Here is a 17,474-nt window from a genome sequence, read left to right on the forward strand (position 1 = left end):
CTCTAAGTCCTTTTACAGCAAAAAACCGCCTCCTCTCTAGCGTTTACTGTAGCACGTGACTATAATCTCAGATGTGATTGGTTCAGGTAGTTTAAGCCAATAGAATGCTTCGTTCTTCAACTCTTTAGTGGAATCGGCCAATGGTGTGATAATAGAATTGTGTACTTGTTGCTGATTGGAGGACGATGATGCCCGTCTTGTTGTACCCGGAAGTGATTGTGCAGCATGGATCCTGCGCCTGGTGAGCTGTTCTTGTTGTTCTGTGAAGCTTCTCCCTGTAGTAGGCGGCTGCTGGTGTCCGCTTCTGGCCGCATAAGGAGCGCTCTGCCCAGACATTGCAGAATCACCGGGGACGATGAGTCGCTGATCTGTTCCTTTAAGCGGGTTTACTACTGTTCCATATTATTCCCCAATTATTATCTTAAAGGGACAGTGTCACTCCTTTATTTGGCTGTGCCTGACATTATAATGAATCCACATCCATTTAAAGGGGCTTTCCACTTTTAGTAAAGTGCAACACATCTACAGTAGAGAGCCCGCACTCTCCCCAGCGCCAAGTCGCTGGTCTGGATCTCAGATTTGTAACAAATCACTGCTGCAGCCAATCACTGAGCTCAGTGCCTCCGCCGCAGGAGTGGGGGAGGGGGAGGATTATCTGGCATTGCTGTGTTACCTTATTGGAATAATTTATTCTCCACTTCTCCAAAATCAGAATGCCCCTTTAATCATTTAAAGGGATTCTCTATATAGAATTCATCCCTCGCTGAATTCTACTTTACTGTACTATATTCTCTTTCCCGCAGTCCACCGACGAGTCTCCATCACTGCTCCAGATGTCTGACAACAGCGCTGCAGCCAGTCGGAGAACTCAGGGGCTCCGTCTGCACTGGAACTCCCCCACTGAGAGCCGCTGAGCGCACTGCGGTGCTGTTGTCACAGGAGCCAACGCCTGACACCCTGAGCAGCAGCGGAGACTCGACGGTGGACCTGGGGAAGGTGAGCACAGCGTGGTTTTAAAAACAAGAAGCAACAGATTAGTTGTGAAAGGGAACAACCCCTTTAAGGACATAGCAAAAGGGAACAACCCCTTTAAGGACGTAGCTAATTTTTGTTTTTGCTCTTTGCTTTTTTTTTGTTGTTTTGTTTTGTTTTTTCCAAGAAGCATAAAAAGGGTGAGTGAAATTATGAACAACCTCAATTCCTCCATTATTTTTTGTGTTATATTCTTGCGGTAAAAATGACCTGACAGCATGATGCTCCTGGTCAGTACGATCACAACGCCACTATAATGATTTATTTGTCTACCAGTGGAGCTGTGCGGGGTCTTCTGTTTTATGTGCCAGGCTGTATGTTTCACCTTTATTATTTTTGAGTACTTTGAACATTGCTTTTTATTGCACTTTGGGGGAAATGCAACACTGAAAAATGTCAAGTGTAACAACTATTTTTTGTATTCTCCTGTACAGTGTTTGATATGGGTTAAATAACTTTCTATTTTAATAGCTCTGACCTCTATAGGTGCAGTGATACCTAAAATGTAATTGTTTTTTTTTTCTTCTGTTTATTTTTGTATAGAAATAAAGAGGGTACGGTAATTAAAATTTGTATGTATTTTTACTCTAGTTATTTTTTCTAACTTTAAAAGTCGGATGTATGACTCTGACCTAACCAATAGTGATGAGTGAGTGTACTCGTTGCTCGGGTTTTCTAGATCACGCTCGGGTGACCTCCGAGTATTTGTGACTGCTCGGAGATTTAGTTTCCATCGCCACAACTGGATGATTTATGGCTGTTAGCCAGGCTGAGTACATGTGGGGGTTGCCTGGTTGCTAGGGAATCCCCACATGTAATCAAGCTGGCTAGTAGCTGTAAATCATTCAGCTGCGGCGATGAAAACTAAATCTCCGAACACTAACAAATACTCGGAGACCACCCGAGCGTGCTCGCTCATCACTACTAGCCAAAATAGCAATTCTGTAGTGTAAGTTGTAATCAAATAAAATTCCTGGACCCGTCAATGTGTTATTGAAGGGATTTTAAGGGTTTGTGCACACATTGCGGAAAGTCGTTTGGATTTTTCCGGACTGATTTTGGTAAATCCGCAGGTAAACCGCACTGCGGAATTACCGCGGATTTACCGCATTTTTTTCTTTTTTCTTGTGTGTGTTTTTTGTGCCAATTCCACCAGTGGTTTTACACCTGTGGATTCCTATCATGGAGCAGGTGTAAACCGCTGCCGAATCCGCACAAAGAATCGACATGCTGCGGAATAAACAACGCAGCGTTTCTGCACGTTTTTTTTTCTGCAGCATGTGCACTGCGGATTTTGTTTTCCATAGGTTTACATGGTACTGTAAACTCATGGAAAACTGCTGCAGATCTGCAGCGGCCAATCTGCTGCGGATCCGCAGCCAAATCTGCAACGTGTGCACATAGCCTAAGTGTTTTGCCATGTTCACACATTCAGTATTTGGTCATTATTTTATAACAGTATTTATAAGCCAAAAATCAGCAGAACAATCAGAGTAAAAATATAACAGAAACATATGCATCACTTCTGAATTTATCATCCACTCCTGGTTTTGGCTTAAAAATACTGATGTAAAATACTGATCGTGTGAACGTGGGGTAACTGCAATTTTATTTTCTTTATCTTTGAATAAAATTAGGTTTTATTATCTAACTTTGGAGAATTAATATCTTGAAACTCTAATATATTTGTCTACTTATGTCTCCTTACAGGTGGCAGTAATCTTGCTGGTGTGCAGCATATTATCCTGGTTTTGTCTGGAAAAGGAGGTGTTGGCAAAAGTACCATCTCCACTCAGATTGCATTGGCATTGCGGCAAGCTGGGAAGAAGGCGAGTGTCGAGTAGCATCAAATGCAGTTTTTACAGTTGGCTTTTAGCAGATGCAGTGCGGCTTTGAGCCACGTCTGGTTGCAATGAGCATTCTTATGTATCCTTATATTATCAGTGTCCACCATTGTCTTTTTGATGGGGCTACCAGGCAGGTAATGCCTAGAAACCAGCTTGTTTTATATCTCTCATATATCACAAGCAGATTGGTGGCAGAGTGTTCTGATCTGACCATGGATCAGTGACCCGAAATGACACCGCTATAGGAATCTATGATGTTATCACTTCGGCCCATTAAACCTGCAGTTGGACACTTGGCTGAAATATAGGGACAAAAATGAAACTGGCCCAAGGCAGAATTTTCACGAAAGTGAGACTAAAGAAGGGGGAACATATATTTAGCTAGAGATGATCTGGACAATCAGATTATATCTGACTCTTTTGAGCATGACAGGTGTGTAGCTACGGCTTCTGAGTGGCCCTTTACCAGGTAACCCTGATTACAACATTGAGTACATCCATGCACTGTTATATAACATGGCTGACGTATGGGTTTATTTGTAGGTTGGCTTACTGGATGTAGATCTGTGCGGGCCCAGTATACCCCGCATGCTGAATGCTCAGGGTCAGGACGTCCATCAGTGTGACAGTGGCTGGGTCCCGGTGTACGTGGACCAGGAGAAGAGTGTATCACTCATGTCTATTGGTTTTCTGCTGGAGCACCCTGACGATGCTGTAGTGTGGAGGGGACCTAAGAAGAACGGTATGGAGCTTCCTATACTTCCTCATTGTAGATTGTTACGCTCGATTTCACTGTGTAGATAAATCCGTTCTCTCTTTAGTGTACGCAGCAGGAGATCTTACATTCATAGACATAGGACTGCACACATGGGACAGGTGCCCCCAGGACAGAAAGGCCACAGATTTTACCTACATGTTTGTGCATGTAAAATTTGTAGGAGATCACAGATTATCTGCCTGGAAACAGACTCTGCATTTCCATTTATGTTGCAGATTTTCACCACTGGTAATACTGAGAGAAATTTTTTGTTAAATCCACAGAAAAATTCACATGTAATCCACAATGAATTTGCGGCGGCAAAATTAGTAACATAGGGACCTGCCCATATAGGATCCTTGTGACTTACTCATATTAGTCACCTGTTAAAATCCTCACTGATTCAAGTCTGATGCTTCAGTGGTCTCCAATGGTTCTGTAGTAAAGATGTGGTGCCTACATGCAAGAGATTGGCTGCAGCGTTCAAGTGAATGCTGTTCAGGATGTCATCATTGCAATAATGGCATAGACTATCAGAGCAGCCGTGCTGGAGTTAAGTAAGGGTATGATCACAGTTTTTATGAGGATTTTTCTTGCAGACAATCTACCCCAAGAACCTCTAGTAGTTTTTGATCCTTTATATATGCTCTTTTGGGAGTTTTTCTTCCCTGCTTCCCAGGGTATGTGGACACTCAGTCTTACTGGATTTCTGGAACAGAAACTCCAAATATTTTTCAAAAACGTTCATTTTCCACTCCAAAAACCTCAGCAAAAAGATTCAAAACCTGATTTATCAAAGCTTTCATGCCAGAATTTTGGCTTAAAAATTTTGAAAAGTTGCAAAATTTAAGTGCAACCCGTAGTCCTACATTTTGCATTTTCATGTCAGTTTCTTCCTGCTCTGCCAAAATTGGCAGAACTGGGGCAGGAGGGTGGAGCGTGTCAGGGTGTGACACCACAAATTGTCTAATTGATGACAAGCACTGGCACTTCCATATGCCAAAAATCTTACTCTAGTCCCTGATTGGAGTGAGATTTCTGGCGATGCACACGATGTGCACACCGCTCATCAGACCTTCCAGATTCATGTGGAGGAATGTCTTACTCCAGCACACAAAGCCATCGAGACCAACGTGAACAATGCTGAATTGCGCCCTCTGTGTACATATCCTAAGAAAATTTTTAAACTTTTGGGTTTTTTATCCCCTGTCTAAAATGCCTCAAAAATTGATATGTTGCATGGAAATAACCATGTAGAAAGGAAAAAAAAAAAAAAAAAAAAAGTAAAGCAGCACCGTCTGCACTACCGTTGTGGTTTTTCACAGAAATTTTGAATACTGTAACCTCTTTTTAGAGTCTATGAAGAGTATTTATACTTTTAGAGTGTAATCTGCTTAAAGATACACTTGGGGGGGGGGGGGAATCCTTTTAGAACCAGTGCTCTATATAACATTATCATGCTCTTAGAAAACTTTCAGAAAATCCCGAATTGAGAAAAGGATAATATTACAATGTATTCCCACTGCACAATTATATTAGTATGAGCCCAATAATCGGGCACTGTAAACGGGCTGCTGATCAGCCAGCAAATCAGGAAACCGCTTGTTTGACGCATGAAATTGGTAGCATAAAATATTGTTCTTGGCAGCATATTGTCTACACCAGCCTATGTACACTCACCGGCCACTTTATTAGGTACACCATGCTAGTAACGGGTTTGACCCCCTTTTGCCTTCAGAACTGCCTCAATTCTTCGTGGCATAGATTCAACAAGGTGCTGGAAGCATTCCTCAGAGATTTTGGTCCATATTGACATGATGGCATCACACAGTTGCCGCAGATTTGTCGGCTGCACATCCCAAAGATGCTCCATACAAGGCAGGATGGATCCATGCTTTCATGTTGTTTACGCCAAATTCTGACCCTACCATCCGAATGTCGCAGCAGAAATCGAGACTCATCAGACCAAGCAACGTTTTTCCAATCTTCTACTGTCCAATTTCGATGAGCTTGTACAAATTGTAGCCTCAGTTTCCTGTTCTTAGCTGAAAGGAGTGGTACCCGGTGTGGTCTTCTGCTGCTGTAGCCCATCTGCCTCAAAGTTCGACGCACTGTGCGTTCAGAGATGCTCTTAGGCCTACCTTGGTTGTAACGGGTGGCGATTTGAGTCACTGTTGCCTTTCTATCAGCTCGAACCAGTCTGCCCATTCTCCTCTGACCTCTGGCATCAACAAGGCATTTCCGCCCACAGAACTGCCGCTCACTGGATTTTTTTTTCTTTTTCGGACCATTCTCTGTAAACCCTAGAGATGGTTGTGCGTGAAAATCCCAGTAGATCAGCAGTTTCTGAAATACTCAGACCAGCCCTTCTGGCACCAACAAACATGCCACGTTCAAAGGCACTCAAATCACCTTTCTTCCCCATACTGATGCTCGGTTTGAACTGCAGGAGATTGTCTTGACCATGTCTGCATGCCTAAATGCACTGAGTTGCCGCCATGTGATTGGCTGATTAGAAATTAAGTGTTAACAAGAAGTTGGACAGGTGTACCTAATAAAGTGGCCAGTGAGTGTACACAGACAATCTGTTACTGACCGCTCTGTGCGCATCAGAAGCAAGGTCTCCCTGTATAAACAGCAAATGAAATGAACGCTGACGCGCAAAAATGTTGCCGATTGGCAGTGGTGTAACAGCGCACTCAGTCCAGTGTGAATGCATTCTTATATTTATATATAGGGCGGCACGGTGGCTCAGTGGTTAGCACAGCAGCCCTGCAGCTCTCGGGTCCTGGGTTCAAATCCCACCAAGGACAACATCTGCAAGGAGTTTGTATGTTCTCCCCTTGTTTGTGTGGGTTTCCTCCGGGTTCTCCGGTTTCCTCCCACATTCCAAAGACCTACTGATAGGGAATCTAGATTGTGAGCCCCAATGGGGACAGTGATGATAATGTGTGTAAAGCGCTGCGGAATAAGATAGCGCTATATAAGCAAAGCATAATAATTATATTTTGGGACATAGCTCTTAGTAATGTAAAAAAAGCAACAACCGACAGCACTCAGATGAATGTGATGCATTCTCCAAAGTCCATGGATCACACTGGACCAATACTCACAAATGTTGAAAAAAGAAGCAGCATCCGTTCCAGGTGAAAAAAGTAACACAAATCTTTATTCTGCCATCACATCATACAACGTTTCGGCCAAGCATACTTGACAAAGGCCATGCTTGGCCGAAACGTTGTATGATGTGATGGCAGAATAAAGATTGTTGGTACTTTTTTCACCTGGAACGGATTCTGCTTCTTTTTTCTGCATAGCTCTTAGTAATGCATGTAGAGTAGCTGCGGAGACACCATCATGTGTTTCTCAACGCAAGCAGTGAATAGCCAGGTCTTTCCCCGGGATAGGGGCAGTGTTCTGGATCACTGCGTTGAGAAACACGTGATGGTGTCTCCGTGGTGTGGGATGTTTTGGTCTCCCCGAGGTCATTCATCTGTACCTTTATAGCTCTTAGTAATGTCATGTATAATCAAAGGGTATGTAGAATTCTTTGCTTATGACTGTGCTGGGTGTTTTCAGATGTTCCGAAATGTAATGTTCAATAGCCAATTCAGTCTTAATCTGCACAATATGCTGCATTTCTTGCATCTCGTCGCTATCTCACAATAACATCAAGGACCATTGTGTCTCTTCGTCATCTAGCACTGATAAAACAATTTGTGTGTGATGTGGCCTGGGGAGATTTGGATTTTCTTATTATCGACACTCCGCCGGGAACCTCCGATGAGCACATCTCCACTGTGGATGCACTGAGGCCTTTCAACCCAATGGGAGCTATATTGGTTACCACTCCTCAGGTACTACTTCTTCTTATTTATTTATTTTTTTTTAAATGACCTGCGCTAGCAACTTTTTCTACAGTAGGGCAGAAAAACCCAAAAAGTGTGCCGTGCAGAGAAAGGCTGTGCCCCTATGAACTGTCAGCAGCGGCTGATGGGCTGCAGCGCTCACGTTACCCAAATTATCAGCAGGAGGCCTGCAGCGCTCGTCTGCTATAAACAATGTCCTAAGATCACTCAGTGCCCGGAGTGGAGAAGTGACCCTGCTCCAGGATTTAACTATTATCATTATTTTTTTTACTAGACACATTAGGAACTTTGAATAGAGGTTGTTTATTGTTTAAGGGGAAGGTGCCATAAAAAAACACGTATCTGCAGCAATTTAGCCAATGTAAAGCATTAAGGTTTTTTTTTCTAAATAATATAATTTGTTTTTCATGATGAAAAAACATGGAAAATCTTAAAAGGTTTGGTTTTTCCACTTTTAAACACTAAGGGACGTAACTGCTGAAATTTGCCATGGAAACCTAGTGTAGTGCTAGCTCACATTACGACTGCAGTAAATGTGGGCGGGGTCTGGTCACGTGTGTGATGTCACTTCTCTCCTCCCCTTCTGAGTGTTTGCAGCGGTATAAGAGGATGAAGTTCAGAGTCAGTGCGGAGCCATTTTGTTGGTGACTGCAAAGTGATACTGACAAGTACAGTGGAAGGACGGCATCACCGATTCTGCTAGTTGATGCTTCTCGCTGTACAATAAGCTGGGGTTAGATATGAGGAATGTATCTCATGCGGTGATTAGATACAAGGCTAAATGAAGTTAGTGTATCACACAGGATGGGATTAGATACGCAATATGTAGTGTGTGTGACACCGCTCCGTCCTCTGTTACTACTCCCATTGATATATAGCGCATGGGGTCACATATTACACCACTGCTCCCATAGAAGTGGACAGAGCGGGGTCACACATTAATTGCTACAATCAATCCCCACCCCAAAAAAACAAAAATAAAGTATTCAGCGGGGTTACGGAAGAGCATGTCTCTTAACTTTGCTGCTCTTACAAAGTAATTTCTGTCCTATTGAACCCACTAGATTCCCCATATAGTCCTCATGAATGTGATGTTCTGTGTGTTGGGTTTTCTCTTGACATCCATGTTATTTCAGGCAGTATCTATTGGAGATGTGAGACGTGAACTGACGTTTTGCAGGAAGATGGCGCTTCCGGTGGTTGGGATAGTGGAGAACATGAGCGGATTTGTTTGTCCCCACTGTACGGTGAGCTAAAGAGCGACTATATGTAGATAAATGTGTCTGGCCGCCCCTCTGTATGTCTAATGTGGTGACCGCCCCTCTGTGTGGCTGATGTGGAGGCCACCCCTCTGTATGGCTGATGTGGAGGCCGCCCCTCTGTATGGCTGATGTGGAGGCCGCCCCTCTGTATGGCTGATGTGGAGGCCGCCCCTCTGTATGGCTGATGTGGAGGCCGCCCCTCTGTATGACTGATGTGGAGGCCACCCCTCTGTATGGCTGATGTGGAGGCCGCCCCTTTGTATGGCTGATGTGGAGGCCGCCCCTCTGTATGGCTGATGTGGAGGCCACCCCTCTGTATGGCTGATGTGGAGGCCGCCCCTCTGTATGGCTGATGTGGAGGCCGCCCCTCTGTATGACTGATGTGGAGGCCACCCCTCTGTATGGCTGATGTGGAGGCCGCCCCTTTGTATGGCTGATGTGGAGGCCACCCCTCTGTATGGCTGATGTGGAGGCCGCCCCTCTCTATGGCTGATGTTGTGGCCGCCCCTCTCTATGGCTGATGTGGTGACCGCCCATCTGTATGGCTGATGTGGAGGCCGCCCCTCTGTATGGCTGATGTGGAGGCCGCCCCTCTGTATGGCTGATGTGGTGACCGCCCATCTGTATGGCTGATGTGGAGGCCGCCCCTCTGTATGGCTGATGTGGAGGCCGCCCCTCTGTATGGCTGATGTGGTGACCGCCCCTCTGTATGGCTGATGTGGAGGCCGCCCCTCTGTATGGCTGATGTGGAGGCCACCCCTCTGTATGGCTGATGTGGAGGCCGCCCCTCTGTATGGCTGATGTGGAGGCCGCCCCTCTGTATGACTGATGTGGAGGCCACCCCTCTGTATGGCTGATGTGGAGGCCGCCCCTTTGTATGGCTGATGTGGAGGCCGCCCCTCTGTATGGCTGATGTGGAGGCCGCCCCTCTCTATGGCTGATGTTGTGGCCGCCCCTCTCTATGGCTGATGTGTCACTGCATTGGGCAGATGGTGGGGGACTCCTGTTCTAAACAGTTACTGATGTTCTGACATTTCTGCCATATTCTTTAATTGAAAATCCAAACGAGTATACCTCACATATGATCAAGTAGTGATCTCTTCAATATAAACCAATCGTGAACAACAAAGGAACAATATGATCTAAAGTGTAAATGTATTATAAATCACAAACAATACACATACAAAAAAACAATATCATAAATATTAAATACAAAAAATATATATATGAAGTACATACAAAAAAGTGTCCCCTAAAAAGGGGACTGGCTGCAAATCAAGAAAAAAAGATTGGGGCCACACATCTATAAGAATTTCCTGTTAAAATAACATCTCATGGCCATCGAGGAGACAGCAGGAAAAATCTCAGTGAAATACCATATACTACTGTCTCCCATATAGGTGCAGAAAAGTTCACTCTGACTGGAATCACATGCTGGGACATTTTTCAATGCTGAACTATAGAGACGTTAATCTAATGTGCCCATAGAATAAAACATGTAAACAATGTATAGATCATAGAGCTACAGTGCAGTTATATCCTAACAAATCATGTAAATAGAGCAACATCAGTAAGACTGGAAATATACAGTAGTATATGGTATTTCACTGAGATTTTTCCTGCTGTCTCCTCGATGGCCATGAGATGTTATTTTAACAGGAAATTCTTATAGATGTATGGCCCAATCTTTTTTTTTTTCTTGATTTGCAGCCAGTCCCCTGTTTAGGTAACACTTTTGCATGTACTTCTTATATGTATATTTTTTTGTATTATTTTTTCATTTATAATAAATTTACACTTTAGATCATATTGTTCCTTCGTTGTTCTCGATTGGTTTATATTCTGTAATTGTGTTTATAAGTATTAGAGCTTTGATGCAGTAACTGTTCTCATACAAGGTGTCTCTGTCTCACCCTAGGAGTGCACCAATGTTTTTTCCAAAGGAGGCGGTGAGGAGTTAGCAAGACACGCTGGAGTGCCATTTCTGGGTAAATTAAAAACCTGAAAATGACTAGTTTATATTTCATTCTCTTGTGCAGACATGTAGGAAACATGCAAGTGCTCTTGAGCAGGAGTGGAAAAAGTGCTGCACAATAAGAAACTTTCACAAATAGAAGTGTTAATAGTTTATTTTTATCAATGAACAAAATGCAAAGTGAATGAACAAGAGATAAATCTAAATCCCATCGGTATTTGGTGACCGCTCCTTGCTCTCATCAATTCTTCCAGGTACTTGTACTTACAAACCATTTTTAAAGGAACTCAACACGGAGGTTGTTCCAAACATCTTGGAGAAATAACCACAGATCTTCTGTGTATGAGGCTTGTACACATATTTCTGTCTATCTAATCCCAGACAGACTGGATGATGTTGGGATCCGGACTCTGTGGGGTCCTATCATTAGTTCTGGACATGGCTCTTAATAGCAATGGTTGAATGTTTTTGGTCGTTGTTCTGCTGCAGAATATATTTGGAGCCAGTCAGACGCCTCCCTGATGGTATTACATGATGGATAAGTTTCTGCCTGAGTGTCTTCTGCTTGTATTTCTCAGCACCATTACTCCTGACCAACGCTACAACTCCATTTGCTGAATTACAGCCCCAACCTTACAAGTGCCCTCCATCATGCTTCACTTTTACCTGCAGATGCTCTTTATTTCACATTGTGACTCCTTAGTCCAGAGCAGCTGCTGCCATTTCTCTGCACTCTAACTCCTGTATTTTTGCATAGTTGAGTCTCTTTACCTTGTTTCCGTGTGGAAGATATGGGTTTTGGCTGCAATTTATACATTAAGACCACTTCTGGCCAGATTGCTCTTATTAATAGATTGGTGTACTTGGGTCCCACTGGTTTCTGCCAGTTTTGAGCTGATTGAACTGCTGGGCATCTGATTTCAAAAGGAAGTAAGCATGATGTGTCTTTCATCTGTTGCACTAAATCGCCTTGGCTGACCACTGCGTTTTATAGTCCTCGTGGTTAGTTTCTTTGGTGATTCTTCAAAAGATTGTGATCATCAGATCTTGAAACCTCGGTCTGCTTTTACATTTATTTATGGGAGACCCTGCTGATGCAGTATAACTACCTTGTATCTTGTTTGCTGTTCTCATTCTTGCAAAAGTGTATGAACTGGGATATGAAAGGAGAGGTAGACGTTCTGGAAGTGATGATCCCAAAATCAATAAGCCCTGATCTCAACATCAGAGTGTGTCTGGTTTTACATGAAGGGACAGAAGGATTTGCACAAGCTTCATCCTCTGACAATGGGTGATAGTTCTCCATGATGTTTGGAACAACCTCCCTGCTGAGTTCCTTTTTAAAAACTGTGTGTAAGTTTTCCGAGAAGAAGTGATGAAGGTAAAGTGTTGTGAGACCAAATAATTTAGATAGGTTTTTATTTTGTTTATTTATGTTATTTTTATGTTAACAAAATTCAACCTATGAACTCTTCTACTTGTTAAATTGTTCTTTGCAGCATTTTTTTTCAATACCTGCCATAAAATTTTTCACAGCAGTGTGTGCATGTGTTTTTTTTTCATATACTTAGAGGTAATCTGTTGCCAGGTGGTTTTTAGTAAAATTACAGCAAGCAGCCCACTGTGTTGCTCACTTTTCAAACATCATTTTCTAATAATACATCATCTCTCCTTCCAGGATGTGTCCCGCTTGATCCCATTCTGACCCAAAGTCTAGAAGAGGGGAAAGACTTTATTCAAGAGTTTCCCAAGAGTGCAGCGTACGCCTCCATCACAAGCATTGCTCAGCAGATCCTGGACAATGTTACACAGGGGTCGTGACCATGAAGATTTCTGAGATCTGAGGACTTGTCATATATATTTTCATACTAGAAAGAATAACGCTGTTAACCTGCAGATATGGGGTTAATCTGCAGGTTAACAACATTATAATGCTGCCTGGTGCCTGCACGCAGCCGAATACAGTGAGGAGAAAATGATCTTTATTCTTCTGACCAGCATTCAGTCATGGGGGTGGGGCTGGCACTTGTTCAGTCACCGAGTATACAGAGCAGCGGCTGCAACCGGCATTGCGGGCGACTGTCAGTCAGTGCCGTGGTCGCGGTTACAGTGGCCACTGTGTATACTCTGAGCATGACTGAACCAGCGCCACCACCGCCCCTATGACTGAATACCCAATGCTGGTGCAGAGAATAAAGATGCTTTTCTTCCCCACAGAATTAGGTTGCGAAAAGGTGACGGACAGCATCATAGTGCTATTAACCTGCAAATATGGGGTTAATCTGCAGGTTAACAGCGTTATTCCTGGTGATAGGACATCGGGACACAAAGGGAACCTGACACTTCTGGTGGAATGACCCTGTCTTCACTGCAAATTCTTGTCACATAGGGAGTTGTCTGCCTGGCATTAGGGTACCGCCGTCACACAGTGAAATTTCCATCGCTGCGACGGCACGATTCGTGACGTCGCAGCGTCGTATGAATATCGCTCCAGCGTCGTAGACTGCGGTCACACTTTGCAATCACGGCGCTGGAGCGATGCCGAAGTCCCCGGGTAACCAGGGTAAACATCGGGTTACTAAGCGCAGGGCCGCGCTTAGTAACCCGATGTTTACCCTGGTTACCAGCGTTAACATAAAAAAAACAAACAGTACATACTTACATTCCGGTGTCTGTCCCCGGCGTTCTGCTTCTCTCCACTGTGTAAGCGCCATAGCCGGAAAGCAGAGCGGTGACGTCACCGCTGTGCTCGCTTTCCGGCCGGCAGGCGCTCACACAGTGGAGAGAAGCAGAGACGCCGGAGGACAGACACCGGAATGTAAGTATGTACTGTTTGTTTTTTTTTACGTTTATGCTTGTAACCAGGGTAAACATCGGGTTACTAAGCGCGGCCCTGCGCTTAGTTACCCGATGTTTACCCTGGTTACAAGCGAACACATCGCTGGATCGCTGTCACACACAACGATCCAGCGATGTCAGCGGGTGATCAAGCGACGAAAGAAAGTTCCAAATGATGTGCTACGACGTACGATTCTCAGCAGGGTGTCTGATCGCAGTAGCGTGTCAGACACTGCGATATCGTAACGATATCGCTAGAACGTCACGAATCGTACCGTCGTAGCGATGGAAATTTCACTGTGTGACGGTACCCTTAGATTATCCTGCTGTAAACAAGCATTCAGAGTGTTTATATTGGGCTGAGCGGTTGTGATTTTATCTGGAGCAATGAGATCTGTGTTGCCGTAATTATATTAAACCCTTCTCAGCCAGCTCCATATGCGTTTGATGCCTTTTATACAGCCATCTCTTGCTGTTATTACCTGTGCCTCTTTCCCCATATCGGTAGCAGGCTATTCACTAATCTCCCGGGTCGTTATCGCATCTTACTACTACTCTCATCATCTCTTGCTGGCTTGGCATTACTACTCTCAGCAATCTTTCATACTCCCAGTGGATAAAGCCGGTCACTTCCCTGCACACAGCCAGACATAAGCTCCTCAGTAGGAAGCCTCTTCTTCATGGCTCAGGTTTTACTTAGAACATAATCGTACATTTCCTATCACAAACCTGCTGCTTGTAGCTGTGGAATTAATCTCTACCTAGGTTACAGGAATAAACTACTGGGAAGATGATTGGGAAAATATGGAGGGATCTTCTCAGTAAAATAGATGAATTAGTCTGCCCCGAAATGTGGCTTTTAGGATATTTCCCAGGCAGTATATCACCCAAAATACTGATTGTGATAAAATCTGCCAAAAATTTAATGTAACCGTCTCTAGGTCACACACACGGGGCATATCCCAGTATGTGGAAAATGGGGTTCTCTTAATATCTGGTGATCGGAGTCACTGGGCCTTGTAGTGCAGATAGTGGATAGTGTTCCAATAATCAGAGAAACCCAGAGTCTTCTGTATGGATGGAAGGCAAGAGACCTTTAATTGCTCATCATCCTGAGAGCTGGAGCTGCATGAAGACAAAGAACGGAATCAGATCTGTTAGCCAATCAGCGCTAAGTTATAGAATAATAGCCCCGCCCACATACAGCAGATTATATTAACCACAACATCTGATCAGGGTTAACCCTTTAGTGTCACTGTTCTCGGCCGCCATTCTCCACAGCTATAGTGAACTGTTCTTACCTCCCCAGTAATATGCTGTGTACTGTATAGTGTGATGAGAGCAGTAGCTGTACTGCCTGGTTTATTACACTGCTAGAGCCTGCTGTACCGGATCACAGCTGTATGTTACCTCTGTTTATGGATGTTAGTAGTGTGAAAATAGGGTCTCTCTCACACTGGTATATAAATGCTGAGTGCTATGCAATAAAACATTGCTCTCATACCTGTGCTATTCTATAGGGCAGCTCAGATCTGCGATTATTGTCTAATTACGATTCGGCATTAGAGAATAATTTCAGCATGCTGCGAATGAATCCGAGAATCAGATCACACGCACCCAAACAAGTCTATGGGTCCTGCGGAACATGGGGCTGCATTTGGATGTCATCCGAGTTCAGTGCGATTACTATGGATAATGGCCATGGAGACACTATCTCTTCTCCACACCTCTGCTACAGTTCCAGAGGATGGAGGCACAGCAGCGTGGCACTGCTTGGGAACATGGCAGTGTCTGAGCCCAGTGTCATTAGCATTTTGCATCTGATACTATACATGACCTCTAGGTCTACTCACTGAAAATATAGTGATGGTTATGAGAGAACTGATGTGGCCCAACATACTTGTCAGGGTCATATGTTGGTTATTTCAATGCTCTGCAGCATTTTTTGCAGTGATCTGGTTAATTTGGATTGAAGCGCACCGCACTCAGTGATTTCTTTGATCATAAACCCGTGCTCCTCGGATTGGCGATGGTGTTTGATTTGTTGTGGTCTCTTCTCCATATTTTAAAAATTGATTGCATTACTTCACCCAGATCTGGAAAGGTGGTGACTTAAGACACTTGTGTTCCGTGGATTTTTTTTTCTATAGACTGTATCTGGGATACTTCTCTTCACTGGAAAAGTTACATAATTACATTAAAGGGACACTGTCCAGCCGTTAGAAACTAAAGGAGCCACCTTGTGCAGCAGTAATGCTGCATTCTGACAAGGTGGCTCTTTTACTTATTGGTGCAGTTAAAGCCAAAATAAAGCGTTTTATAATTTCGCCAAAATACCTGTCTTTAGCCAGGGAGGCAGGTCTTAACCCCCCTGCGGCACACGCCACACTGCCGTCACTCAAATCTTCTTCGGCGCTGGGCGCCGCCCCCTTCTCAATGTTTTCCAATGAAATCTGGCGCCTGCGCTGTTTAGTACTGGCTGGGGCAGGCGCAGTGAGCTCTGCCCGTCTGCCCTCCGATGCAGTCTTGCAGACTGCGCCTGTGCGGCCGCCCTGCTTGTGAATCCCAGCCCCGCAGTGTGTTATGCATTATTATTATTATTGCCTGATGAAGAGATGTATGTAGTCTCGAAAGCTTGCAATTTGTTACCATCTTTTCAGTTAGCCACGAAAAAAGGTATCAACCACTGAGGACTCTCAATTCTAAATATTTTTCTATCTACTGGCTAACACGGTACCAAGATATATTTCTTTCCTGTAAGTATTTGGTATCATTTTCTGCTGACTACGTGGAAGATGTCCGGTCGCGGCAAAGGAGGAAAAGGTCTCGGGAAGGGCGGCGCCAAGCGGCACAGGAAGGTGCTCCGTGATAACATCCAGGGCATCACCAAGCCTGCCATCCGCCGTCTAGCTCGCAGAGGAGGCGTCAAGCGCATCTCCGGCCTCATCTATGAGGAGACTCGCGGTGTCCTGAAAGTCTTCCTGGAGAACGTGATCCGTGACGCCGTCACCTACACCGAGCACGCCAAGAGGAAGACCGTCACCGCCATGGACGTGGTGTACGCGCTCAAGCGCCAGGGCCGCACTCTCTACGGCTTCGGAGGTTAATTGTGTTCTCTTCTGTCCTGACAACCCAAAGGCTCTTATCAGAGCCACCCACATTTATAAGGAAAAGCTATGATCTCCGCTGTGTGATGCGGATATTTGCTGTAATATGTTTCCAGCGGCGGCTAAACCAGAAGATCATAAGATGGAATCTCTACAGCGCTATATACATTTATATTTCAGCACTGGACGCTTACTGCACTATACCGCTCACCGCTCTATCACAGTAGGCAGCCCTATATGGGGGTACAAAGAACTGTTCGGAAAGAGACATTACTGTATAGAGGTATTTATTTCTACATGGAAGGTTTACAGCTGTGTGTGGGGAGTTCTGCATTACAGGGGGCATACAGCGGTATACAGATGTGCACTGCATTGTTATATGGAGGTATACAGAATTACAGGGGTTTCCAGCACCATCTGGAGATATTCCTGCACTATATGGAGTGTAACATGTCGGGCGCTGCACTGTACCTACCTGCATAATGTGGCACAATCATTTGTCAGTAAGTTGCTGTATATGGGGGTACTCTGCACTATACAGATGAATAACAGCACTATATTAGGGCAGTACTGGGGTCCCGTGTTGTAATCCCACCTTGGACTACATATGGAAGGAGTTTGTATGTTCTCTCCGTGTTTGCGTGATAGGGAATGTAGATTGTGAGCCTCATCGGGGACAGTGATGATTATGTGTACAAACTGTAAAGCGCTGCGTAATGTTAGCGCTATATAAAAATAAAGTTTATATTGGAGTACACGGCAGCACATGAAGGGTAAACTACATGAA

The 17,474-nt window shown here is 44.4% G+C and overlaps 2 protein-coding genes across 3 annotated transcripts; both read left to right on the forward strand.

Moving 5' to 3' along the window:
- Positions 1–107: 107 nt before the first annotated feature.
- Positions 108–13,154, forward strand: NUBP2 (NUBP iron-sulfur cluster assembly factor 2, cytosolic). 2 transcript variants are annotated; one of them, XM_077274720.1, is made up of 8 exons: positions 203–241; positions 804–996; positions 2,743–2,861; positions 3,423–3,621; positions 7,339–7,493; positions 8,642–8,752; positions 10,686–10,755; positions 12,421–13,154. In XM_077274720.1, the coding sequence occupies exons 4-8, from the start codon at positions 3,468–3,470 to the stop codon at positions 12,561–12,563; spliced, it is 633 nt and encodes a 210-aa protein (XP_077130835.1). In that variant the 5' UTR covers positions 203–241; positions 804–996; positions 2,743–2,861; positions 3,423–3,467; the 3' UTR covers positions 12,564–13,154. The 2 variants fall into 2 exon arrangements, with proteins under 2 accessions (XP_077130834.1, XP_077130835.1); XM_077274719.1 differs by lacking the exon at positions 804–996 and having other exon boundaries at positions 108–241.
- A 3,221-nt stretch (positions 13,155–16,375) lies between these two features.
- LOC143784983 (histone H4) lies at positions 16,376–16,730 on the forward strand. Its single transcript, XM_077273603.1, has one exon. The coding sequence runs from the start codon at positions 16,376–16,378 to the stop codon at positions 16,685–16,687; it is 312 nt and encodes a 103-aa protein (XP_077129718.1). The 3' UTR covers positions 16,688–16,730.
- Positions 16,731–17,474: the final 744 nt, after the last annotated feature.

This window comes from Ranitomeya variabilis, chromosome 7 (assembly GCF_051348905.1).
Source record: "Ranitomeya variabilis isolate aRanVar5 chromosome 7, aRanVar5.hap1, whole genome shotgun sequence".
NCBI lineage: Eukaryota > Metazoa > Chordata > Amphibia > Anura > Dendrobatidae > Ranitomeya > Ranitomeya variabilis.

Bases quoted from the DNA above. Each gene is read 5' to 3' on its own strand.
- NUBP2 (XM_077274719.1), top strand. The intron at 3,622-7,338 runs GTATGGAGCTTC...TTCGTCATCTAG, and splicing joins GAGGGGACCTAAGAAGAACG to CACTGATAAAACAATTTGTG. The intron at 8,753-10,685 runs GTGAGCTAAAGA...GTCTCACCCTAG, and splicing joins TTGTTTGTCCCCACTGTACG to GAGTGCACCAATGTTTTTTC.
- LOC143784983 (XM_077273603.1), top strand. From the start codon at position 16,376: ATGTCCGGTCGCGGCAAAGGAGGAAAAGGTCTCGGGAAGGGCGGCGCC.